Here is a 26,959-nt window from a genome sequence, read left to right on the forward strand (position 1 = left end):
ATACATTCAATGGCATAAAATTGAAATTTAAAATCATTTCCGATAGCGCATTCAAAAATCAAGCGGGGACCCTGCTGGTCATGAGAGAACAACCAGGAACAAGAGAAGGGGTAGAAGCAGAAAGGGAAAGGGAGGGAATACAGGGGAAGGGAAAGGAGAGAAGGCGAGGGAAGAGAGGTCAGCTAGAGTGGAGCAGTCACTGTCCTCAGCCATAGGTCTGGTGGAAAATCTTAGGCTGTTTCAGCACGGTCACGCTCGGGGGGTGCGTCGGCATATATGACACCAACACACACCCCCGGGGCCGTTCGCATGAATGGTCCCGGTAGGGGCGGGGAAGACGGGGCAACCTGCGCGGAGGCTGCGCTGTCGCCCAAACACCTTACCGTCCCTCCGACCTTCCGGTGCGTTGCCCAGGCAAAGGGACATGCCCCCCTGCCCTGCACGACAGCTCTGGAGTTGCAGGGCAGGGGGGCGTGTCCCCTGGCCTGGGAGACATGCTGGAAGGTCGGAGGGATGGTAAGGCATTTGGGAAAGGGGGAATGGCGCCTTCCAGCTACTGCCGTTCGCACAGCAGTGGTTGGAAGCCGCTGTTTCCAAAAAACCTCACTCAGGGAGCGAGGTTCAGAAACAGCGGCTTCGCGCCGCTTGTGGGTTGCGAGGCTGCCACTACTGCCATGCGAGCCCCTCCCCAGGGATGCTGTTTTTAGCATCTCTGGGACACTAAGGAATTTATAACATCCTGGAACAGGACTAAAAACAGCATCTCTAAGAGTCCAAAATATATCTTCAGCTAAATAGAGAAACTTAAGTCAATAAATACAGATGTCAAATACAAATGTTTAAAGGTTAGATAATTAAAATGTGTTTTCTATATTTTAATGAACTCTGAAATGATAGTGAAACATGAAAAGAATATATAACATGCAATCTATTTGAATCACAGATTATAAGAATGGCTATAATCATTTTAAGTGTTTTTAGTGAATAAGATGTATGTGAAATCATTTAATCCTGGAAGAAGTTACTTTGGACCATAGCCCTCTTCAGGAATGTTGGAAACTGGTTAGCTTGATTGAAAGGTTGAAAATTGTTTTATTGCCTGACCTATGAAAAGGGCAAACAAACTAGCATATCGAAATTTGTGTTTGTGTTAAACTGTTAGACTAGCAAAATGTGATTTTATGGTGGAGGGTATGCACAAAAGAAATCATGATGTGTGCATTTTGAAAGTATAAGAACCGAGATCTGTGTCTGGTAAAATTGTGACTCTACTATAGAGCATCCTGTACAGAGACTAAATCTGAACAGTAAAAATACTCTCTTTGAAACTTAAGTCTTTGGAAATTTTCTTTCTGTCTTTTAAATGTGACTGATCTGGGTCAGGAAGGAGTCCTGGCTAGATGTAATCTGGAGAACTGTGTTTGATTCCTTGCCAGGTAGGTTCTGCTTTTTGTTTGGGACAGAGAGGGAGGGTAGAGGGGAAAGGGGGAAGCTGCTGGTGGGCCTGGTGGGGAGGGTGGCTTCTCACTGCCCTTCCTCCTGGCCTGACTTGTTGTTTGGGGTGAAGGGCAATGCGGGGGGGGGGGGGGCGGCTGGCCAGCCTGGCATGAAAAATGGCTTGAAGCACTTCCCGCCGACCTAGCTTGTTGTTGTTGTTTGGGGGGGGGGGTTGTGAGGCAATGGGGAGGCTGCTCCGAATTAGGTGGGGGTGGCGGCTCTCAGCTGCCCTCCCTACTGGGGCTGGCTTGCTCCTGTCTTGAGGGGGTGGGCTAGGGACTGGTTGAAATGTGAGGAATGCACTTCCAACCAACTGGGGCACAAGTCTCACTTAGGCTCCTTCCGCACATGCAGAATAATGTACTTTCAAACTGCTTTCAGTGCTCTTTGAAGCTGTGCGGAATGGCAAAATCCACTTGCAAACAGTTGTGAAAGTGGTTTGAAAATGCATTATTCTGTGTGTGCGGAAGGCGCCTTAGTTTATGTAATTTAAAACATTTTAAAGTCTGTTAACTGTTAACATAAGTTTCTGGCCCCGATCACGTGTCAAATCTTGCAAGAATAGAAGTAGAGCACGAAATGGCAGCATCTGAGCCTCATCAGGGATGTGCGAGTTTGATTCTATTTTGGAACCCTGGATTAGATCGGCAAGACTCACCACTGAAGGTTTCTCGAAAACGTGGTTTAGTGAAAAATGCATTCTGCTCGTTGTCGCTGTGCATTGATTCCATTTATAGTGGGTGACTGGTTGGTTGCCAGCAGACCAGGAGGTTAATGTGTCCAAGCCTAGACCAAGGGAGTTGCGGATCACACAAGTGATTTTTGACTTGCTGTTTCATACGTCATGACTGAGTTAGAAGCAGTATTTTGGAACTGGCTAATTTGTATTTTTTGGACTTCAGGTTTATCCCTGTTATATTGCAGTTGTACCAATTTGCGTATGCTGTATAGGAAAACATGTGTGCTTTGCACCTTTTTGCTCAGTTCACGCCCGGACTTTAATAAATATTTGCGCTATAAATCGCTAATAAATAGCTAATAAATATTTGTGCCGTATGATTATAGGCAGCCAATGGACGGTGGGTGACTTCATTTCCAGTGGTTTATTACATTGTACTCAATTGGTTCTGTTCAAATAGAAGCAGAGGCAGATCAGCTCAAAGGCGTCTTGAAAACAAAAGATTGAAAGAGACAGGACCCTGGGGCCAAAATGGGAACATAGTTCTTGAATAGGAAGGTGTTACTTTACGGGTGACGTCTGGAGCTTCAAATGCCGACTAAGAAAAGTGGAAGAAACATCAGCTGCCGTGATAGGACTTACCAGGGGGCTGGGCACAGGCGGTTGGTGACATTTTTGCACCTTCATAATAGTCTTTAGCAACACTAGCCGCTGATGGCATACCCCCCCCCCCCTCCCCCGGGTCATCTGTGGTTGAAAGAAACTGCAACATCTAAAAGAAGTGTTTTGAACTATTATTTCTTGCCGGTTAAGCTAGCAAAAATGCACCCTGTAAGAAACTAGAATTAAACGTTTATGATTAACCTGCCAGAGGAATTAGGCACCTCCTTTTGTTAAAAGAAAAAAGAAGCAGCGAACTTGATTTTTATGCTGTGATCTTACAGATTTCATCATTGTGCCACCTTGATGAAATCTGGAGCAGCAGTGGCGTAGTGGTTAAGAGCAGGTGCACTCTGATCTGGAGGAACCGGGTTTGAGTCCCCGCTCTGCCACTTGAGCTGTGGAGGCTTATCTGGGGAATTCAGATTAGCCTGTACACTCCCACCCACGCCAACTGGGTGACCTTGGGCTAGTCATAGCTCTACGGAGCTCTCTCAGCCCCACCCACCTCACAGGGTGTTTGTTGTGAGGGGGGAAGGGAAAGGAGTTTGTAAGCCCCTTTGAGTCTCCTTACAGAAGAGCTGTATGATAGTGGCAGACTTTCTCCTGGAAATTACTAAATGCCAGTAGATTTCCTTCGTCCTAACATGTATATCCTGTATTGTATATGCTTTTTAATCTGTTTTTATTATTGTTGTACTGTTGTCTATGCCAATAAAGGCTTGCTTCTTACAGGAGAGAAAGGGGGATATAAATCCAAACTCTTCTTCTTCTTTGAACACTGACGTTTGCGTTTTTTGCTTCCAATCTGCTATCAAACTATTTAATACACCTTATAAACAAATATTCATAAGATTCTTGCCATTCCAATGGCGCCACTTGCTCACACTTTCCTCTTTATAGAGTCCGCGTGGTATGATGGTTAAGAGCATCCAACTCTAATCTGGAGAGCTGGGTTTGATTCCCCAGAGTTTTGGACCATCTGCTGCATACGGTGCATGTAATTTTCCTCACTAATCCCAATGCTACATGCGACAGTTGTATTCAACAGACCTGCCTCTGCAGCTCACATGAATTTTTCCTGTATTCCCCTTCCCTGAGATTTCAAAGCTCCAAGGAAAGAGAGAAAGGAAATTCTGGCCGATGGTTGCTTCTCTCTCTGTCCCCAATACCCATAGTGTTTGGTCCATGAGGGGCTCTATAGTCATAATTATTCCAGCCATAAAAAGGGATTTCGGGGGGGGGGGGGGAATTCCATATCCACCAATGCTTTCTGAAAATGGCTGGTTAGATACAAACCTATGGGATGATCAGCCCTATACATACATAAGCCTTTATTGGCATAGTCAGAAAAAAGTTACATGAATTGGGAGCAATTGCATGGATACATGATAGATAAAAGGCCCCACGGGGAGCACAACAAATACGTTCTACTGGGAACTCTCAACTATCTCCGCAATGAAATTGGCGATCTCTTCACAAAGACCGGGGTCCGAGTTGTTTAACATTAGAGATAACCTAGTCAGATCAGGCAGCCCAGATTGGAAGAAAAGATGTAGGTTGGTATATTTAGATCTGATGTTATCAAATCTGGCGCAGTGCAAGAGTTGGTGAGTCAGGGTTTCAACCACATTGAGTTTGCAACTGCATAACCTTGTGGATTTATCTAAATTGCTGAACCTACCCTTTAATAGGGCAGAGGGCGTAACGTTGAAACGCGCAATGGTAAGGGCTCTCCTTGCGTGTGGGTTCGTTAAGGTATGGAGGCAATAGGCCATATGCCTCTGCTCAAATGGAACTAGGAGTTGTGTTGGAGAGCAGGTTCGTTTGGCTGCTAGATGCAAATTTGCAAATTCTAGATCTAAAAGCCCATCTCTGAGCCTATTGTACGCTTCTGAGTAGGACATTAGGTAGAGTGATTCAATAGGCAGGCCGATGGAATGATCAGCCACATAGTATTCATGTAGTATTTCTATGGCAAACCTCTGCACAGAATAACCCATTATATTAGGGTTGCCAATTACAGGTCTGGAAAATCCTGGAGATTTTGGGAAATGGAGTCTGGGGAGGGAAGGGACCTCGGCAGGGTATAATATCATAGATACCACCCTCAAAAGCAGCCATATTCTCCTCTCTCGCCAGGAGATCTCCAGGCCACACCTGGAAACTGGCAACCTTACAGTCCATCCTAGCTGTCGTGTAGCATGAGAAGATTAGCGCAGCAAAAAAACAAGTGCGCCATTTATGTGTCTTATTATTACCCACGATCACCTGATTCAAGAGAAAACTACTTTGGGGGACGATTCTGAAAGAAAACACTTTATTGTCTCAGAAGCACAAGCTAGAAAACAAAAACACAGTTCTTGAGGGGAAAAATTATGTTTTTTTTAAAAAAAAGGCTGTTTAACAAAACATTATAGCTAAAAACAGAATGAAAACTCAACACTAAAAAAAAATTAAAAGCAAACATGATTTTGATCTCCAACAAGCAGGCTTCGTTCATTCATCAACACAAATCTGGGTGAGATTTCCACAGACCTCTGTCAAAGTTACTATTATGGAAGCAAAGTCCCAGCTTGCTTCTGTAGGCACCACTTATTTCCGTATGTCTTCCCCCTCCTCCGGCTCTTTTTCTTGATGTTCTCTTTCCCATCTCATTTCTTTAAGCTCTTGTCTATACTTCCGTTCAATGAACCGCTTCTGATGGGCCATCTGAGGAAAGTTATCTGTGACAAGAAGAAACATGGTGTGTATTAAACAAAGACCAGTCGGGGATACAAAAAAATGATCAAGGTCTTATTTTATTACTAAAGGAAGAGGGGAAGCGTTTAATGATTACCACATGCATAGCCTGACTTTCTTCTAGGGAGCTTAACACATATCACCAGTGGTGGGATTCAAATAATTTAACAACTGGTTCCGATGGTGGGATTCAAATAAACAACTGGTTGTTTGCAAGCACCATTTTAACAACCGGTTCTGCCAAAGTAGTGTGAACCTGCTGAATCCCACCACTGCATATTACCCAGATTATTTCATTTTATCTTCAAAACTACCCTCTGAGGCAAGTTATATAGAGAAAGACTTGCCCAAAAGGTAATGGATGCCCAAGGATCTCCTACACCACTGTAATTAAAGTATCCCTTTGTATATATTTGGGCAGTGTCTGTATTAGTGTCCAAAGGGGCAAACCACAAAACAAAACTTCTTATTTGAAGACTGACCAAGAACAATGAAGAAACACTTGAAAAACAAATAGCCACCTAACAAGATGATCCATTTAAACACACTGGCCCACATCCAACTAGAAACAGTAGGCTCATTCCGCACATGCAGAATAATGCACTTTCAAACTGCTTTTAGTGCTCTTTGAAGCTGTGCGGAATAGCAAAATCTACTTGCAAACAGTTGTGAAAGTGGTTTGAAAATGCATTATTTTGTGTGTGCGGAAGGGGCTGTAGTTTCGGAGTCCTATGGAAATAAATTGGGCATGTTAGCCATGAGCAGTCTCCCCCCCACTGATTTCAGCAAAGCATATGTACAGTCACCTTCAGTCTGATTTGGATTTCTGCTATATCCTCATCAGAGAACCTTTTTCAATTGCTAATACAATTAAGACAAATTGATACACCGTGCTCAGCTTTCAGTGTAAAGTGAACCAACTGATGGTTTAGGATTTCCTTTTAAATGGATATATGAAGACACAGTAGCTTACAGCAACAGCTATAATAACATTTGGATTATTTGGGGATTTGTTGACAAAGGTGTTTAAAAAATGTAACCTACTCTAGATATTACTGAAGAAAGTTGACAAGAAGAAGAAGAAGAAGAAGAAGAAGAAGAAGAAGAAGAAGAAGAAGAAGAAGAAGAAGAAGAAGAAGAAGAAGAAGAAGAAGAGGAGGAGGAGGAGGAGGAGGAGGAGGAGTTTGGATGTATATCCCCCCTTTCTCTCCTGTTGGAGACTCAAAGGGGCTTACAACCTCCTTGCCCTTCCCCGCTCACAACAAACACCCTGTGAGGCAGGTGGGGCTGAGAGAGCTCCAAGAAGCTGTGACTAGCCCAAGGTCACCCAGCTGGCGTGTGTGGGAGTGTACAGGCTAATCTGAATTCCCCAGAGAAGCCTCCACAGCTCAGACGGCAGAGCTGGGAATCAAACCCGGTTCCTCCAGATTAGATACACGAGCTCTTAACCTCCTATGTCCACTGCAAATGAAGTAGATTCATTTGAAATGTGGTGTTAGAGGAGAGTTTTATGGATACTGCGGACCGTCAAAAAGACAAACAAAATGGGTCCTAGATCAAATCAGGCCTGAACTTTTCTTAGAAGCGAAAATGACTTAACCGAGCCTACTGTACTTTGGCCACATTATGAGAAGACAAGACTCGCTGGAAAAGACAATAACGCTGGAAAAGACAATAACGCTAGGAAAAATCGAAGACCGCAAGAAAAAGGAAGACTCAACATGAGATGGACTAACTTAGTCAAGGAAGCCTCAGCCCTCAGTTTGAAAAACCTGAGAAAGGCTGTTCACAATAGGATGTTTTGGAAGTCATCAATTGATAGGGTTGCCATGAGTTGGCCATGATATTACACACAAGTATTACTGGAGAATTGTAAATCATTCCTCTCATTCTGATTAACAGAGTTAGGCCCTTTAATGGACTCTGGTGGACTCAGAAGGTGGACTCTGGTGGACTCTCTGTGAGGGTTGTGTGGAAAGTGCCTCACGCAATAATATAATTCAAGGTTTTGCACAGGCACGAGAGATTGCTGATGACCTTATTATAATGCCTGGCTGGAAACCAGTGTCCATATTCGGGTTTTCATATTTTTTAAAAATCAGCAAGCCTTCCAGTCGGGATGTTCACACTTCTCTTCCACTTGAACGCGCTACATCATGTACTTGTTCAGCAATCTGTGAGCCCCTCCCATCGAACATTTAATATGGGAGGAGGGGGGCAAATAACCTCGTGGAATAATTGTGAAGTATGACACATCAGTGAACAACACGGGGAAGGTCTCTGTTGAGGTCTCTGCTATCATTAGGTCTCTGCTATCATTTTTCATCAAGGACAAGAGAGGCTCCATCTGGTGCTAATCAAGATAATCTCTCCTATTACCTCCATAATGGGCATTTAAAAAAAGCTGTTAGGCCCTTAAAAACCAACATACACACACAATCTAGAAGCCAAAGACGGTTAATATGAGCTCAGCAAAAGTGTCGCAAAAATTAAGTATACAAATACATCATCAACCATGGCGGCACCAGGTGTAAGGTTGTGGCTGAGAGCATTGACTGCGCTGGATTTCTTGCCAGGAGACAAATTGCTGTTTGTGAGTGACTCGCTCGTGCTGACGTGGAAACAGCTGGCGTCCTTGGGAAAATGAGACTCTAGGGTATAGCACGGGAAGCGCAGCTGAAGCGAGAGGCGGAGGAGGAAGTTTGAGCATAAGCATCAGCCGCTTCCGAATCAGGGTCATCTAAAAAAACCCCAGCGTTAGACTGTGAAGGACCAGGGAGATGGTGCTGAGCTTGTCTGCTGAATGCCTCTTTTGCTCTCTGAGCAAAGTTCATTCCTATAAACGCAGGCATTTCCGTGGTACCAGCGCAAAGAACACTTCTCAGGATGTCCTGCCCAGAAGAAGAAGAGTTTGGATTTATATCCCACCTTTCTCTCCTGCAAGGAGACTCAAGGTGGCCTGCAAGCTCCTTTCCTTTCCTCTCCTCACAACAGGCATCTTGTAGGTGGGGCTGAGAGAGTTCTGAAGAACTGCGACTAGCCCAAGGCCACCCAGCAGGAATGTAGGAGTGCGGAAACACATCTGGTTCACCAGATAAGCCTCCACCGCTCATCTGGAGGAGAGGGGAATCAAACCCGGTTCTCCAGATTAGAATCCACCTGCTCTTGACCACTACACCAAGGAAAAAGCAGCCACTTGGACAAGCCCACTAGACTGCAGCTCCTGTGTCCTTTGGAGGCCTTTGGAAAGCAGGGTGAGATGTTGGAGGGAGCAAAGGAGAAGAGGGAGTTGAGTTCTGCCTCAACTTGAGCTCAGATTAGGCTCAGGAGAAAAAGAAGACAGGGTGAAGGTAACTCTGCCCAACAGTGTGGAAGAGAAGTTCAGCTCTATGGATCGAAGAGAAGAAAGAGCTCGATTGTGAGGCCTGTTTTGGGGGATGAGTTTAACAATTTAATCTGAATTTTGGGAAAGGACAGGATGGTTTGAAGAAGAAGAAGATATTTTAATCAGTATGTAATTGAAATCGCTATTAAGTTTTAAAGTTTTAAGTTTTAATGAATTAAGCTGCACTCTTGTATTTGATATGTTTTATTGATTGTTATTGAATGTGCAGCCATTCTGTGAGCCGCCTCGAGCCCTTCGGGGGTGAGGCGGCTTATAAATCTCATAATAAATAAATAAATAAATAAATAAGAAGAGTTTGGATTTATATCCCCCCTTTCTCTCCTGTAGGAGACTCAAAGGGGCTGACAATCTCCTTACACTTCCCCCCTCACAACAAACACCCTATGCGGTAGGTGGGGCTGAGAGAGCTCTGAGAAGCTGTGACTAGCCCAAGGTCACCCAGCTGGTGTGTGTGGGAGTGTACAGGCTAATCTGAATTCCCCAGATAAGCCTCCACAGTTCAGGCGGCAGAGCAGAGAATCAAACCCAGTTCCTCCAGATTAGATACACGAGGTCTTGACCTCCTACGCCACTGCTGCTCCTTGAGTTGGATCCTGAGTGTGTGAGAGGATATTCATGCCTTGAAAGCATGAAAAAAATACTAACTGCTCTCTGAAGTCATAACTAGTTTAAATTTATGTGCCTCAGCCTGCTTTTTCCTTTGTCTTCCTGGAGACCTGTGCTGCTGATCTGTTCCTTGAAACCAATCTGTCAATCCATCAATCTTCCTTGTTGTTTATGTACCCATTCTGCCTCAGCCATCTTCGTATTCCATCTATGCACCACAAAACTTACCTCAGCACAGTGAACCCGTTCCTATGCACTTGCCACCTTAAGAACAGCCGGTATCTCATTCATTCATTCATTCATTCATTCATTCATTCATTCATTCATTCATTCATTCATTCATTCAATTTAATGGACCGCCCTACCCCCGAAGGGCTCAGGGCGGTTCACAAAACACAATGCAACATATGATTTCAATTAAAACAATAAATAAATTAAAACATTAAGACATTAGCAGCAATAGGAGAAGATTTATAGTTTAAAACCATCCTGGCTCCCCAAAACCACAGTAATTTGGGTCCCCTCAGTAGGCTGAAATGGCCTGTAACAGATACCGTCCCCTTATGAAGGATGCGGTGCAGCAAAGTCTTGAACCTTTAACAGTTCTCAGTATCCGACTGGTACCTGGTTGGTCACGCATAAAAAACCCCTCACTTTTGTATTCTATTTTGATTTCTATTTGTGTTTTAAAACTCATGTACAGAATGTCAGACAATGCAAGGCAGAATCTAGTAGAACAGGGGTGGAATTTAGTATCAGACCCCATCATCTCTTTCAATTCACTGTAGTGAAAGGCAAATAATAATAATATTATAATAACAACAGAAGCAATGTGGAGGATTTGACTGAATAATCTAGGTCCATGGTGGCGAACCTTTGGCACTCCAGATGTTATGGACTACAATTCCAATTGGCCAATTGGCCATGCTGGCAGGGGCTGATGTGAATTGTAGTCCATAACATCTGGAGTGCCAAAGTTCGCCACCACTGACTAGGTACTGTTTCTGATTCACGCTTGACCTGACAGTGAGTGAGCCACCTGTGTTTATGCTATACGTTAACACAAAAGAAATAATGCGACTCAGAAGTACAAAACAGTCAGGAAAGTATACAGAAGGGAAGTATACATCTCAAAATATACACACTGACGAAGTATATCAGAATTCCATTCCTTTAAAGACAGGGTCTGAAGATTACTGACTGTTTGGCTGATGTAAGCAGATGAGCTCAACCCCTGAAACATAATGCGAATCTACCTCTGCCAAAGATCTCAACGAGATGGAGAATCGTCTGAGGTTGCGACACGAAGATTTAAGTTCCTGTTTGGCAGCGGCTGGCGGGTTTTGCAATCAATCTGACAAGGTGAATGCTCCGGCCTTCCCTTGAACAAAGCGCCAACTTTATTTTAATAGCCATGCCTAGATCATGGATGTCAACAGAACGACTCGTGTGCCTGAATTTAAGCATGAGCTTAAGTGCTTTGCTGGACCAAGGCCAGAGAGCTCAGCACTTGGCTTGACCAAAGCCCTGACAACGGAGTCTGAAATATCGTGCGCGTTTCTGAGGGATTAGGATGGCGAGCGGGGAACGTGAGATGCAAAAGGAACACTTTTCGCTGAAAACCCCTGTACAAAAATGCAAACTGTCTCTCACCTTTGCATCGAAAGGAGGGCAACATGGAGCAAAGAGCTCAAGGCAGGACTTGCTCGCTCACAAATGCCCCCCGGCTAACCCACTGAAACAACACATGTAAACAGCACTTAAGCAGCCAAGGAGTCCCAGGGAGAGTCTTCGCTCCTCTTTTTGTGTTTTGCATGCATTTTAACCAGTGGTCGGATCCAAAAATTTTAGTAACAGGTTCCCTCGCCAGCCCCCCCTCAGCAAAGGGGGCAGAGGCGTACTTAGGCAAACCTGAGCCCTGGGCAAAACCTGAGTTGGATGCCCCCCTCATGGGCAGCCACCCCACCACGACCGCCCCCCAATTTTTTTTTGCACCAGGTCATTTCTAAATCATCATCACATTATAGAAAATGCCCCAACTCACAAATCTGAACACAGCAATGGTGAAACACACAGGTTCTTTGATAGAGACTGGTGAGATAAAAGGTACGAAAGGCTGAGAATCAATGAATTGCAGTACCTGAAAGGGATTAACCCAGTTCAGGGAGTTACATTATTAGTCCGCGAATTGCTATATGGAACCTTCACGTTCAAAGGCAGGGATGCCTTCCTCGGGGAGGCGAGAGGGTGTGGAGATGGAAAAGCGGATCCAATTAGTAACCCCCTCTCGGCACACACAAATAATTAGTAACCCACTCTCGGGAACTGGTGAGAACCTGCTGGATCCCACCTCTGATTTTAACTGTTTAGTACGTATTTTAACGTGTTTGAAACTGGGGTGCTGTGTGGTTTCCGGGCTGTATGGCCGTGTTCTAGCAGCATTCTCTCCTGACGTTTTGCCTGCATCTGTGGGTGGCATCTTCAGAGGATCTGAAGGCGAAACGTCAGGAGAGAATGCTGCTAGAACACGGCCATACAGCCTGGAAACCACACAGCACCCCAGTGATTCTGGCCGTGAAAGCCTTCGACAATACAGTGTTCGAAATTGCTCGCAAATCCTTCGTTAACGTTATCTCTGTGCTTGGATTTTTAATCTTTTCGCTGATCTAGGACTGCACTTAATTGAACGAATGAATGTATTTTACCTCTGTTTTTTAAAGCTTTAAAATTGTTTTAATGATGTATGTTTGGGAGGGGGGCTGATTTTAACGGTTCCATTGTGTAATTTTTACCTTGCGTGCTTTAAGTCGTTAGTGGCCTCAGTGGCCCTTGTGAGGCGGGATATAAGTGTTGTACATTAATAAATAACAAACCAATCCTAGCCCCACACAGCACAGCTGACACACTGCAATTCAATGGGGTATAGACTGTACTGCTCAGTTGTGCAAACACTCCAACATGGATTCCAGGTTGGGCACTTGCACACACAAATCAGGGTTAATGAACGTGGTCCCCTCAACCTCCACAGTTCCAGAAGATCTGCAAAACCAGGGCCTTTTTCTCAGGCCTGCAATAACTGTTCACACAGTGTTTCCTATCCATTTATTTAAAAACCTACCACTTCATTGTGGAGGTTCCATAACACAGGAGCAGCAGTGGCGTAGGAGGTTAAAAGCTCGTGTATCTAATCTGGAGGAACCGAGTTTGATTCCCAGCAATGCCGCCTGAGCTGTTGAGGCTTATCTGGGGAATGCAGATTAGCCTGTGCACTCCCACACATGCCAGCTGGGTGACCTTGGGCTAGTCACAGCTTCTCAGAGATCTCTCAGCCCCACCCACCTCACAGGGTGTTTGTTGTGAGGGGGGAAGGGCAAGGAGATTGTAAGCCCCTTTGAGTCTCCTGCAGGAGAGAAAGGGGGGATATAAATCCAAACTCTTCTTCTTCTTCTTCTTATTGTTCACCCTTTATACATATGATTGTACTCCTGTCTATCACAGTAACACCATTATCAAATTTGCCGATGACACAATGGTGGTGGGGCTCATCTCTGGAGGGGATGAGTCTGCCTATCGGAGTGAGGTGGACCGATTGCTCTCAAGGTGAAGGGAAAATAACCTGGTTCTTAATACTAACAAGACAAAAGAACTTATAGTGGACTATAGAAGGAATAGCTCAGAAATCCAGCCCTTGACTATAAATGGAGATCAAGTAGAGCGGGTGGCTAGTTTTAAATTTCTGGGCGTTATGATTAAAGAGGACTTGACCTGGGGCGTACAGACTGCCGCGGTGGTTAAGAAGGCCCAGCAAAGACTGTGCTATCTGAGACTTTTAAGGAAACAACAACTGAATGGAAAACTCCTGGTGTCCTTTTACCCCCTGTGCTATAGAGAGTGTCTTAACCTACTGCATCTGTGTATGGTTTTCCAGTTGCACAGTGGCAGATAGGAAGGCGCTCCAAAGGGTGATCACTACTGCACAGAGGATTATCGGCTGCCCTCTCCCCTCCTTGGAAGAACTCTATAATTCCCGAAGCCTAAAGAAAGCCCAAAATATTCTGAGAGACCCGTCTCATCCAGCACACTCTCTTTCTGAACTGTTACCATCCGGCAGACGATACAGGTCTATCAAAACTAGGACAAAGAGGCTTAGAGACAGCTTCCACTCTAGAGCTATGGCTATGCTGAACTCCGCGGCTTCATGTTGATGTGTTTGGGGCTGTGTAGGGATGGGTGGAGGAAGGAGAAAGTGAGGATGGGGTATGAGTCTGAAATTATGTGCATCGAGGAATGCTGCTGTAAATTTCGTTGTGCGTGCACAATGACAATAAAATGCTTATGCTTATGGCACTTCCTTAAATTCCCATTCAATGGCAATATAATGTCAGGCATCCTGGTTTGCTTTTAAATTCTACCTGCCATCATGGGGACAGCCAAGTTCCAGGGCTGCTCTGGACAGTATCCCAAGTAAAACTCCGTCAGAAAGGGCTGTGATAAACGGCACAAAGGAAATGTCTGACCAATGCAACCACCAAGAAAAGGATGAAAACCCACCCATGCGTACTTGGCAGTAAGTTCCACTGAACCTAGTAGGTATTTGCTCACAAGTAAACAAGGAAAAGTTGTCCTGGAAAATGTACAACAGTTCTTGCCCCCGCACGACTGAATGCAAACAAACAAAACCAAACCTGTGTGGGTTTCACAGAGCTAATTATCAGCACAAAAGGCCCTAAGAGAAATAATCGGGAAGACAATAACTCCGGGGCTAATGATCATTTGTTCATTTTATCACTACTTTTCTCTCTCCCTGTCACGTTGACATGAACCCCCAACAACCCTCCCTTGCTAATGAAATAAGATAAAATTGTTTATAATGGTTTCCAAGAAACCCACTTACATTTTTCCAGAGCGTCCATTGCTGCACACATCTCGGCTTGTTGAATGCTGCGCGAGAGAGAAAATAAATAACTCGGCAAATGTGTTATGGGGTAGACTACAGCTTCCCAGAAGTGGGCACTTCGATTGCTCTGCTGAGACCAATTCTTCAAATAACCACTGGTCAGTTGTTCCCATAAAACACCCACAGGCAGTCATCTTTGGCAGGGTTGCTTTAAAAATTAATATTAAGAAACCCTCCTTTTATAATACTTTGGGAACTCTTTTTGTTAAAAGATTTTTTAAACAAGAGAAGCAATTGTACAGCTTCGAAAAAAGAATGGCAAAATTATAGCCACTTTCCCCTTAATGTTTTATTAGGTTTAATTTTTATGCTTTTATACTTCAAATCAATATGGGCAATGGGTACAAGAAGGTGATCGATTAAAATGAGAAACTATTTAAATATACAATTGGCACTAGCCGTAGAAAGCTCTTCTTGTTTATCTTTGCAATGAAGCCGGCCAATATCTGCCTATTTAATGGAAACCCCAGCTGGAAGAGAATGGTTTCCTAAGGTTGATCCATAACACTATGACTGGACTGTGTCTGTGCATGTCACCCACTGGAAGTGCTTTCCCAGGTGAAGAAGAAGAAAAAGAAGAAGAGGAGAAGAGGAAGAGGACATGTTTGGATGTATATCCCATGCAGGCCTCAGACTTATGCCACCCTATGGATGGCTCAAGTGCCTGGGAAGTCTCCATTTTGTTCTGCCTTCCCAACCCTGCCTGGAAGTCCTCTGAAAGTGGAGCAGTGGTAGAGACATCCCCAGCCACCTTTGGATTGCGCTGCCCAATGACTTCATAGAAAACTCACAAGGGCGAATTTTCTTCCAAGTTCAGCACAGGGCAAAGTAGGACACCGATACTTTGTCCATAGGTTCCAACCATCAGTTGTGCCCTCTTCAAATTATAAGTTGTGCAAACCGGGTCCTGGCTAGAGACAATTTATGCTTGGGAATAAAGGCCTGATCCATGCACAAATTAGTACTACCCAAACTTGTGTTGTAAATGCATGTGAGCAGAGATTCTATCATTCAGGTATTTCATCTGAAATGCAATATAATTGCCTAAGGCTCCCAAAATCACTGTTTGGTCATCTTGTTCTTATTTATATAATCTTTCCTCCTCCCTAGTTCACCATACCTTGGTCCTTTACCGCATCCAATTCTTTCTCCTTTGAAATACACAGCGACAGTATACGTTCTGGCATGAGATGGTCCTACCGTCTGTAGTGTCCTAGATGATAAGAAAGACACAATGAAAGTATAAACACATGCTTTTGAGAGCAGGCCTATCACGGCCGCTTGACAGAAATGCCACCATGTTTATGGAAAGTGTTGCAGGACGGTAGATGGATAGCTTTATGGGTTGTTTAACAAGACGCTGCCAACACATCATTGTTTTAAAAGTGAAATATTTGTGTGTGCTGGATACAGAGTTCAGTTCAGAGACCTTTATTAGGCATTTGGAGAAAAATACAGATTAAAACTGTGTGACAGTATGATCCGGGTACAATCTGACAAAGTAAAACAACTGCTCGTATTTCATAAAGTGCAAACTTCAGGGAAATAAGATATAGAGTCGTATTTGCTGGATACAGAGTTGTATACATGCTGGATGTAAAGTTATACGCGTTTGGTCAAGCTCCAGCGTTCAGGGTGGAAATATAAGAACGGCCATAGGGGGGAAAAATGCTGTTTCTTTAAATGGCAAACTCCACAAAAAGCTTCATCAGGAGCAGCAGTTACTCAATCTGTCACAGAATAGGCAGGCTTCTCTTTTGCCTAAGAGCATGATATAAACTGGCCGTCGTTTTAAGAAGAGACAGTTCCTCAGACAAACAATAAATCTGCTTCTCTTTCCATCTAATCCGTCTCTGCTGTCAAACTCGGTATTAGTTCATTTAATGGATCATCAACAAAGTAAATTTTAAAAATCCTCAATACTTTTAGGGTACAAATAAGTAGATAGCTTAACCCTGGGAAGTTTTAAGTTAGCTGTCGGAGCCCTTTCCAATAGCTAAAAATACAGTTTTATCTACAAGACCACTGAAGGGTGGGGGGAGTAACTGGTAGATAATTTGCACATAAAGAACAAATCTCTGAGCTACAATGTAGAAATACTTTATGCTCATCACCACCAACACTCTCTCTTTCTAACTCTCCTAATATGACCTGGAACATACTAGAACGATCCATAAATGGAGTCTGCACTATTTAGAAACAACAGCAACAAAAACAGCTTTGAATTGCAGGGCAAATAATAGTCCAGAGTCAGGGATTCACAATGATGAAAGGGAAGGAGATTTTAAAAACAAAAAAACCCTTCCTGTGAGTTGTGACCCCGATATGAATGAGGTCTCAATGTATTCAATTTAATAAAGGCAGGGGATCCATTCATGGATCACGGATCTCGGATCACGGATCACGGATCTCTCATTGTCTAATCTAGTTTGGACTTAAGAAACAGAACCCAAGACAAGTTTGGACTTAAGAAACAGATCCCAAGGCAAAGTGATGGGGTTGCAAAAAGCGAGAATTTTCAAGTAGGGAAAAAAAGTTGACGTTTTCCGATGAATGTTTTCTTTGCAGTGGCGTAGGAGGTTAAGAGCTTGTGTATCTAATCTGGAGGAACCGGGTTTGATTCCCAGCTCTGCTGCCTGAGCTGTGGAGGCTTATCTGGGGAATTCAGATTCAGAGCTGTGGAGGCTTATCTGGGGAATTCAGATTAGCCTGTACACTCCCACACATGCCAGCTGGGTGACCTTGGGCTAGTCACAGCTTCTCGGAGCTCTCTCAGCCCCACCTACCTCACAGGGTGTTTGTTGTGAGGGGGGAAGGGCAAGGAGATTGTAAGCCCCTTTGAGTCTCCTGCAGGAGAGAAAGGGGGGATATAAATCCAAACTCCTCCTCCTCCTCTTCTTCTTGCTTTATTCCACGTAAATTACTTAACACCTTTCCGTTTCTAAGCAAAATGTAGTAAAGGGTCCGCTATTTGGCACCCACGGGGAACAGGGGTTGCCAGTTAAATGTGCCAGGTATTCACGCTTATTACTCTGCCCTGTCTTCTAGACTCAGGAATCCACAGCGACTAAAGTCCACCCCATTGAGAACACCATAGCAAGATCCCTGACTCCTGATGGGACCATATCCCTCCGTGAGAGGTGGCCTGATAAACCGGAACTGATCTATTAGGATCAGACTTTACCAAGCCATGTATTTAAAGCCAACACATTTATTTTTTGTCAAATGCAGTGAATTTCTCATGTCCATATTGGCAGTGATTTAAAACCCAACACAGACCAACTCCCCAAGTGAGACACACGGCTCTCTTTAAGAAGCAGGAAGCAATTTTCCTGCATGAAACGAAGGGCAGAGAATGCTTAATCCAAGTCATAGGAAAACAGAGACTTCAAGAGCGGCGATGAAAGGGAGAGAGCTGCTCAAACAAAGCTTCAACCTCCTTACTTATAAAGAGGGATGTCCGGCTCTTTTCCTTCCGTCCTGAGGGTTAAGCAGCATTGCTGCAGTTGGGATTTAGGGTCATTCCAGTCCTGGTTCAAAATGAATTCCTAAAATGACAGAATTAAAAAAAATACAGCTTCAAAATTAGAGAAAAAAAGAGACAGAAGCAGGAAATAGAAAACCCCTTTAAGGTTGCAATAGGAACCCTTTTGTACATTATTATGCTTTTAGGTGAGCTTATGCAGGTACATAATGATGAAAAGTATTAATCTGACAGAACAGGGCTTTGAAAATGTGTGTATCATACATCTATGGTCCCCAAAGAATTAGGTTCCCCAAAGATCTAGAACAGTGGTTCTCAACCTGGGGGTCACGACCAGAGGTGGGATCCAACCAGTTCTCACCACTTCTCTAGAAGTGGTTACTAATTTTTTCTGAGTGCTGAGAAGGGGTTACTAAAGCAACCTCCCTGCCCAATAGGGACTGGAGGTGCGTGTGTGCGGCGGCGCCACTGTTTGAATCCCACCACCATCGGAACCTGTTAAAATTTTTGGATCCCACCACTGGTCGCGACCCCTTTGGGGTCAAACGACTCTTTCACAGGGTCACCTACGACTCTCTGCATCAGTGTTCTTCATCTGTAAAATGGATAAATGTTAGGGTTGGGGGTCACCACAACATGAGGAACTGTATTAAAGGGTCGCAGCATTAGGAAAGTTGAGAACCACTGATCTAGAGTATACATACAATAGAAAAGCCAATAGAAAAAGGCACATCTAATGAAATAGCTAATATTCTTACCTTCAGTCGTGGAAAAAAACAGACATTCATGAAGGTATGGACATATTCCAAATCTTTATCTATGTAAAGAGCAGCAATAAAGGCTGAAAAAAATTAATAAAAAAGCATCATTACCTATTACTCTGTAGGTATAAGCCAAGGGCCTTGTTTTGACCTTTATATTGACTTCAAAACTTGGAACCCCCATATAGAAAGGACCCCATGTCTCCTTCGTGACTGTTTAAGATCATGACATGTTCTGCAGCAATTAGCTTCCTTTTAGGAAAGCATTTGGTTTGTAAGGGCTTTTTGGTGATGGCTCTCTACCCTTTGGAAAGATGAGCAGAAAGCATTAATTACAGTGTTGAAAATGCTGCACTTGCCTAATATCATTGTACTGTATTGGCAGTGACATTAATTTTATCAAACAATAAACCTTTAGAGGTGGAAAATATTCCATGTAAAAAAAGAGCACTGGACATTTTTTTGTCTGTCTCAAATTTTTCTCTTTCTCACAATACTAGAACCAGGGGGCATTCATTGAAAATGCAGGGGGAAGAATTAGGACTAATAAAAGGAAACACTGCTTCATACAACGTGTGATTGGTGTTTGGAATATGCTGCCACAGGAGGTGGTGATGGCCACTAACCTGGATAGCTTTAAAAAGGGCTTGGACAGATTTATGGAGGAGAAGTCGATCTATGGCTACCAATCTTGATCTTCCTTGATCTCTGATTGCAAATGCCTTAGCAGACCAGGTGCTCGGGAGCAGCAGCAGCAGAAGGCCATTGCTTTCACATCCTGCACGTGAGCTCCCAAAGGCACCTGGTGGGCCACTGCGAGTAGCCGAGAGCTGGACTAGATGGACTCTGGTCTGATCCAGCAGGCTTGTTCTTATGTTCTTAGCCACTCTGTACTCTGCTTTTTCCTAAAGTGAACAGTTGTGGAGTTTGCCCCTGGGGTTCATAATTCCAACTCAATTATCTGTTATGGGACTAGTTAATAGTACTGAGTTCGAATGTATTTGGGGAGGGATGTCTTCTTAAATCTAGGCTATTTTTAAAAATCATTTTGTATATTATTGTAATTTTAAATAACTTCTGAAAGTGGCTTCAATCAAAGAAGAAATAGGATTTAAAATAAAAAAGATCAATCAATATATTCTCATTGGCTAGGTAAAAATCAGTCCCGCTTCCAAAGACTACCAAACCAATAGAGCTCTCGAACTTTTCCACCCCACAGCAAACATCCCCAAGTCAAGAAACAAAATGGTGGAGCTTCCACAGTTAAAACAAAACAGAACAAAAATACAGTACAGAAAGGGAGATGACCTGGAAAGCAGAGTTCACACCAACTTGGGACCAGGGAAAGATACAATAAAAAAGACAGGCAACAGGAGCATGAAGGCCCCACCGCATACATGGAGGCTGCCCAAATGCCAGATTCCCAGAAAGGAAAAAGAAAAGAAGCTAAAATGCTGGGCTGCCGCACCAATCTGCCGTATTGCCAAGCAACGCAGATGGCACGGCACTCAGCTTCTGAAATCAGATTTAATAGGGAGTGCGGAAAGGATGCCCATGCCTTTAGTTTTGCAGCTCAGTCAAGACACACCAAAATTGCACAGAGTCAGCTAGAGGGAAGCATCAGCGTCTTCCAGCAGCTAACTGGAGAAAGCAGATTCGAAAAGTCCTGTTTCAGTCCACTGATCTGGGAGCAAGGTACCAGATCACGAGCCACAAACTTGTTATATGATGTGATTAATCTCATGCCAGTACTACCGGTGTGCCTACAGCTGAATGCGCTGGCAAGATTGGTCACTACTGTCTCCATCTATTGAAAGGGTGGCTGAGGAAGCCATCATTGATTGAGCAATCATGTCTACCTGGACCATTAATATAAGGTGACCAGATGGTCACCTTTGTAAACCGGGACAGGTGGGTAGGTGGGCGGCTGCGCGCGCGTGCGTGGCCGCAGGAGCGCACTGCCTTGTGGGGCGCTCCCATTTCCCGCCCTGTTACAGGGCCGTGCGCTCCTGCGGCCGCGTGCACGGGAGGCTGCCGCACTGCCTTGTGCCCCAGAAGGCAGTGTGGCAGCCTTCCAAAAATCGGGACACTTGTAAAAACCCGCGGGATAAATTGTTTTAAGGCGGGACTGTCCCGCCAAAAGCGGGACGTCTGGTCAGCCTACATTAATATGAATCCAATCCTAAAGGCAGGGGTATGAGAAGACATTCTCAAGAACCACCAGTCTACCTATGATTATATACAGCTATCCTACTGAGAGGGCCAGACCAATAATATATCTATGTAGTAAACCATTAGCCTAGAAAAAGGTCATTGAGAAACACATCTATACTGTGGCCGGCCTGTCTCCCTGTTGACAGAAATGGAAACTTAGTCGATGAAGTTTCAACATGCGGCACTCATTAACAAAAAAAGCCTTTTGTAGAGGCACAGACAGGTCGCGGACTCCTAAATCCTGTGGTTTAGCCAGGAGACTATAACATCTTAGAAATAAATCACTGCAAAGTATACACTTTCAGTGCATATGGTATAAATCACAATTGTTTGCGAACAACTTCCATTTACTAAAAGGATTTGGCAAGATACATGGGGGTCTGCTCAACTCACACAATGTATTAAAATGGTTCGGATAGAGATTAACTTCCTCGGTTCAATATTTATGGCCATTTTACTTGGAATGGAAGGACAACTTTAAAAAAGAAATACCCCAAGCCATCCTTATATATTAAAAGTGATTCACACTTTTCACACACAGTACGTGAGTTTATTGTACCTTTGAAAGCAATGCCATTTATGAAATTGCAAATCCATTATTATTCAAGTGAAAGAAAAAAAAATGCCTATTTTGGCTACGTTCCTTTAGGTCGCAACAGTTCTTATTTCTTGAGACAAGGTTTGCTGTCCTGTCGTAGACACTAAAGTCTGATGAGGCTTCTGGGATCCCACGTACCAAATCAACACGCAGGTGAATCTACACACAACCCTTAGAAGAAATCATCTGTACCTTGCTGAAGATTATTGGCTGCCCTCTCCCCTCCTTGGAAGAACTCTACAATTCCCAAAGCCTAAAGAAAGCCCAAAATATTCTGAGAGACCCGTCCCATTCAGCACACTCTCTTTTTGAACTGTTACCATCCAGCAGACGGTACAGGTCTATCAAAACTAGGACAAAGAGGCTTAGAGACAGCTTCTACTCTAGAGCTGTGGCAATGCTGAACTCCGTGGCTTCGTGTTGATGTGTTTGGGGCTGTGTAGGGATGGGTGGAGGAAGGGGAAAGGGAGGATGGGGTATGAGTCTGAAATTGTGTGCATCGAGGAATGCTGCTGTAAATTTCGTTGTGCCTGCACAATGACAATACATGCTTATGCTTATGCTTAAGATACCCAGCTCTGTGTTTCTTTATAATGTCCTGATGGCGTGACAGAGCTCTTGAACCCCTTCCTGACCACTGCGATTAAATGGACATGCCATGTACTCAGTCACCCTGAGGAGCAGACTAGCTGTTGACTTGCCCTCCTTTTCTGTCACCATCACTAAGCCTGGTAAAATACAGCCCCCCCTTCCTCTCGTGGGTCACCCAAGGCCAATGCCACAGGTTATATAACTGCAGCATGCCACGGATTCAAGGCAGGGGTGTAAGGACGTGTGCAAACTCTCTCTATTTAAACACATATATTTCTACAAGGTGCAACTCAGGGTACTACAAGTTAGTAATAACAGTTGCTAACTAGGTAAAGGTAGATCCTCTGAGAAAGCACTGGGTCATGACTGACTTATTGGCAGTGGTGGGATCCAAAAATTTTAGTAACAGGTTCCCATGGTGGTGGGATTCAAACTGTGGTGTAGCACCAATGGGATGGGGCGGGGCACGATGGGGGCGTGACCGGGCATTCTGGGGGTGGGGCATTCCTGGGAGGGGCTGTGGCAAGGACGCAGCCGCTGCGCCGGTCCTTGGGCAGGAAACGAATGCACGCAGGCGCAGGCTGCCACGCACGCCGGTGCACCTCCTGCTAGACTGCTTCAAGTTCTGCGCGCTACTGCTGAGAGGAGGGGCGTCACTAAGGCAAAAATCACGTGGCAAAATCACCAATTAGTAACCCCCTCTCGGCACACACAAATAATGAGTAACCTATTCTCGGGAACCTGCGAGAACCTGCTGGATCCCACCTCTGCTTATTGGGTAACATCACATCGCAACATTTACCAGGCATTTACTTTGCCTTCTCCAGTCATCTACACTTTACCCTCAGCAAGCTGGGCACTCGTTTTAGCCACCTCTGCAGGATGGAAGGCTGAGTCAACCTTGGGCCACCTACCTGAAACCCAATTTCCATCGAGTTCGAACTCAGGACATGAGCAGAACGTTGCAGTACTTGCGGCTCACCACTCTGTTCTATGGGGCTCCTCCGTCACTAGCTCGGTACCTACCCTTGAGGTCAACCCAGAGATTCCAGTTGGTACAGAATGACTTAGCTCAGTTATCAAGAGCAAGATGGGGTTTCATATTATACACGTGGCTGCCCATCAGTTACCGGGTTCAATTCAAGGTACTGACTATTGCAGACAAAGGCCTGCATGGCCTTCAACTGTCATATCTACAAGATACAATAGGATAAATAAAAATAAGAGATATGCACCAGCCTTCAATCTGGTCAATGCTAAGCAGGGTGTCCATCTTAACAAGAGTCTGAACCATTGTTTGGACTTGGTTTCAGCGTCTGTTATGACAGGAATTCTTGTTAGAGCAGTAGTGGCATAGTGGCTAAGAGCAGGTGCACTCTGATCTGGAGGAACCGGGTTTGATTCCCTGCTCTGCCGCCTGAGCTGTGGAGGCCTATCTGGGGAATTCAGATTAGCCTGTACACTCCCACACATGCCAGCTGGGTGACCTTGGGCTAGTCACAGCTTTCCGGAGCTCTCTCAGCCCCACTTACCTCACAGAGTGTTTGTTGTGAGGGGGGAAGGGCAGGGAGATTGTAAGCCCCTTTGAGTCTCCTATAGGAGAGAAAAGGGGGATATAAATCCAAACTCCTCCTCCTCCTCCTCCTCCTCCTCCTCTTCTTCTTCTTCTTCTTCTTCTTCTTCTTCTTCTTCTTCCTCTTCTTCTTCTTCTTCTTCTTCTTAGCTTTAAGCAACATTAAGGTCTACGCAGATCCCTTCACAGTTTTTGTTTTTATTTTATTACATTTCTATAAATGTTTAAGAGCATTCGGAGAATTATAATTCTTTGTGTTAATGAAGGTTATCAACCCATAAGGAATGTTTAGTTCCTTATATATTTGGCTTTTAAAAATTAACATCTATTCACTCTGACATTATCATTATCACTGATCATTTGGTTTTTAAATGCTAATTAGATTAAATATAAAATACATTTAAATAGTAGGGGGGAATCTTGGAATAAGCAGGTACTTTTAATGGAAATCGAAAATGGATATAATTTTTTTAAAGGAAGCCTACTGCTCATTTTTTTTAAAATGAAAGGGTATCTTTAACAGGCTAGAAGCAAAACAAACAAAAAGGCATGAGGTGAATACGCAATTACTAATTTAAATCTGCCCTCACTGCCAAATAAAGCTTTAGAAAATTAGCCTAAATAGCTAGTGTGGTAACGCAGATACAACATTCGAACTGAACTGAGAATACCTTCATGTTCACACCCACACTCAGGCATAGTTCACCGGATAACAACAGAGACAGTCACTGGCCCATTATTCATGAAACACTTACCTCGGGCCTTTTAGCGGAGAAGTGGGCTGAAGTGTGGTCTCCCCTGTTTACACACAAGGTGGGAGCACAGTTCTCCTGAAAGGTAGTCTCAACAGGCCTCTGTTTCCTGGTTCTCTTAACTCTGCCCCTCTTCAAGGCACAGATCTCATAACTCTCAGTAGTCCCAATACTATGGAGCTGATATTCTCTCCCCCCTTCCCCTCCTCTCTCCCCCCACCCCCGACTCTCTTTCGCTGCTGGCATGGGACAGAGTCGTGTTTTTAAAAAGAGGCTTGTTTGGAAAAAAGTTTTTTAAACACCCTCCCTGATGATCGGAAGCAGGGGAGGTGGGCTGGAGTCAGAAACAGATTTCACTTGTGCTATTTCTTTCTGTTATATCGATACATTGATATATTGATATGGGCGTTTACAGAAGAAGGAAGGAACCAGCAACGTGGAATGGGGGGGAGAGAGGGGGAAGGCGTGGACGGCAGTGAGAGGAGCAGGAAGGGTGGAGCTAGGCAGGCTGGCTGTGGGCGGTGGGAAGAGGTTCAGGGCAAAGACGCGCTCGCTGGAAAATCTCCCGGCATTGGTGGCGAAGCAAAATTAAATTCATGCTAGGAGTGGTCTCGCTTGCCACAGGGAGACTACAAAGTGGAAGTGGGGCTCGAGGAAAAACTTACAAGAACTTTTGCTGTGACAGACATCTGACCCCAGCTTGTGCGTAATCAGCCACAGTGCCTCTGGTTAACCTACCTCAGCAGGGTGTTAAATAAAATGCGACAACTTTCAACCTTGCCCTCATCTCTTCCCTTTTTCTTGTATGGATATTTGTAATTTTTAAATATATTATGAATTAAATTCGACCATCCCGTCCTGCTGGATTTTATTTCTTAAGGTGCCGTGACTGAAGGAAATATGACAATTTGTATAACTATTTTAGTGTGAAACTATTTTAAAATCACTCCAAGACCACCCAAGTGGATGGGTGGGGGGAGCAGTCTCAAAATCAAAATAATGGTGATGATAATAACAATAATAACTATATGGCTGGAATAGGGATGGGTACACAATAAGACAATTCACTTAAACATTAGTGCTGATTCAATCTGGACTACACATCAACCATGAACAAAAAAAACCCCTCTAATGAGCAAATAAAGTTACCAAATTTATAAAATTGGAAGCGTTCTTATCCTCAGCCCGACCTTACATCCCTGGACCTCTATTAAAGACAGGACAGGAACAACCATTTGACTTCATTTTAACTTCTTCCACACACTCTGACAAGTTATTCTCACTTCCAATTTATTTTACACGAAGGAAGGAAGTTAATTAGGACAATTAGGACTCACACTCCAAAAGGTCGGCCAGGGTCTTGGTCCGCAAGGCCACTGGCCGCTTCGTCTTGTCGTTGGTGATGGCGAACTCTTGCATGCCGAGTTCTTCGGCCACTTTGGCTTGCGTCCTGTTGTTGACCAGAGAGCTGCGCAGCAACTGTCAACACAAGACAGCGTGTCACATTTAGACCTGCTGGAAAGGCAAAGGTGCAATACCTGCTCTGCTTGTGGATCAGTTCTCTAGCCCTTGTTGAACTGTTGGCCCAGGAGGGAAAGTGTTTGGAGACGAGATTTGGGGGGGTGGGGGTGGGGTGTTATTCTATTGAGGGGCAAGTGTTTTTGTTACCGTTGAAGAAACCCTCTGTTTATTCCACCCGGCACAGCGGGAGGGACAGCTGAAGCTGGAGTTCCAGCAATAAGGGAGATAACGGGAGAAGGGAGGGTATCTTCCCTGTTGTTGAAAACGTTTCTAATTAGCGTAAATGAAAATAACAGCCTAAGCTTAAAATGCCATTAACCAGACTGCAGGGGGGGGGGGGGGAGAGTTTGCCTGTGCAGCGACAGAGATCCAAAGTTGCTGATGAGTTCCAACATTGAAAGGAAGCCAAAAAAAAAAAAAAACTGGAAGAAATTTGTTGTGGACGGTGGGTTTCCAACGCAAAAAAAAAAGAGCCCGAAGGGGAGGCATGTCAGTAATCGGGCAGTGGAGGGGAAGTTCTCCATTGCAGCCCCATCTTCATAATTTAGTGATGAATAGCAGGGGAACGAGCATTCATAGGCTGAATTAGAGGCCAACATCAGGCAGAAATAAGAGTGGGATCTGCAAGGACTTGCAGAGGGAATCTCACTTCCTCTCCCCCCACTATTTTCTCTTTCCCTTCTTTGAAGGCACTACAGCTTCTTTCAATTTCCTGTCTCATTCTCACCTCTAGCTAATCTACCTTTATCTGCCCCCTTTCAAGTTTTCTCCCTTGTCCCCTTCCGCACACGCAAAATAATGCGTTTTCAAACCACTTTCACAACTGTTTGCAAGTGGATTTTGCTATTCCGCACAGCTTCAAAGAGCACTGAAAGCAGTTTGAAAGTGCATTATTCTGCCTGTGCGGAATGAGCCCTT

General features: G+C 44.3%; 1 protein-coding gene across 1 annotated transcript in view; it reads right to left on the reverse strand.

The window, feature by feature from the left end:
- Nucleotides 1-5,134: 5,134 nt before the first annotated feature.
- The window catches only part of DROSHA (drosha ribonuclease III), a 132,492-nt gene continuing 110,667 nt past the window's right edge, over nucleotides 5,135-26,959 (reverse strand). Inside the window, exons 26-31 of the mRNA XM_048508504.1 lie at nucleotides 25,858-25,999; nucleotides 18,790-18,872; nucleotides 17,992-18,095; nucleotides 15,668-15,760; nucleotides 14,485-14,531; nucleotides 5,135-5,562 (exon numbers count right to left, since the gene is read on the reverse strand). Coding sequence (XP_048364461.1) covers nucleotides 5,432-5,562; nucleotides 14,485-14,531; nucleotides 15,668-15,760; nucleotides 17,992-18,095; nucleotides 18,790-18,872; nucleotides 25,858-25,999 — 600 coding nt within the window. The 3' untranslated portion in view covers nucleotides 5,135-5,431. The remainder of the gene's footprint in view (nucleotides 5,563-14,484; nucleotides 14,532-15,667; nucleotides 15,761-17,991; nucleotides 18,096-18,789; nucleotides 18,873-25,857; nucleotides 26,000-26,959) is intronic.

This window comes from Sphaerodactylus townsendi, linkage group LG09 (genome assembly GCF_021028975.2).
Source record: "Sphaerodactylus townsendi isolate TG3544 linkage group LG09, MPM_Stown_v2.3, whole genome shotgun sequence".
Lineage (NCBI taxonomy): Eukaryota > Metazoa > Chordata > Lepidosauria > Squamata > Sphaerodactylidae > Sphaerodactylus > Sphaerodactylus townsendi.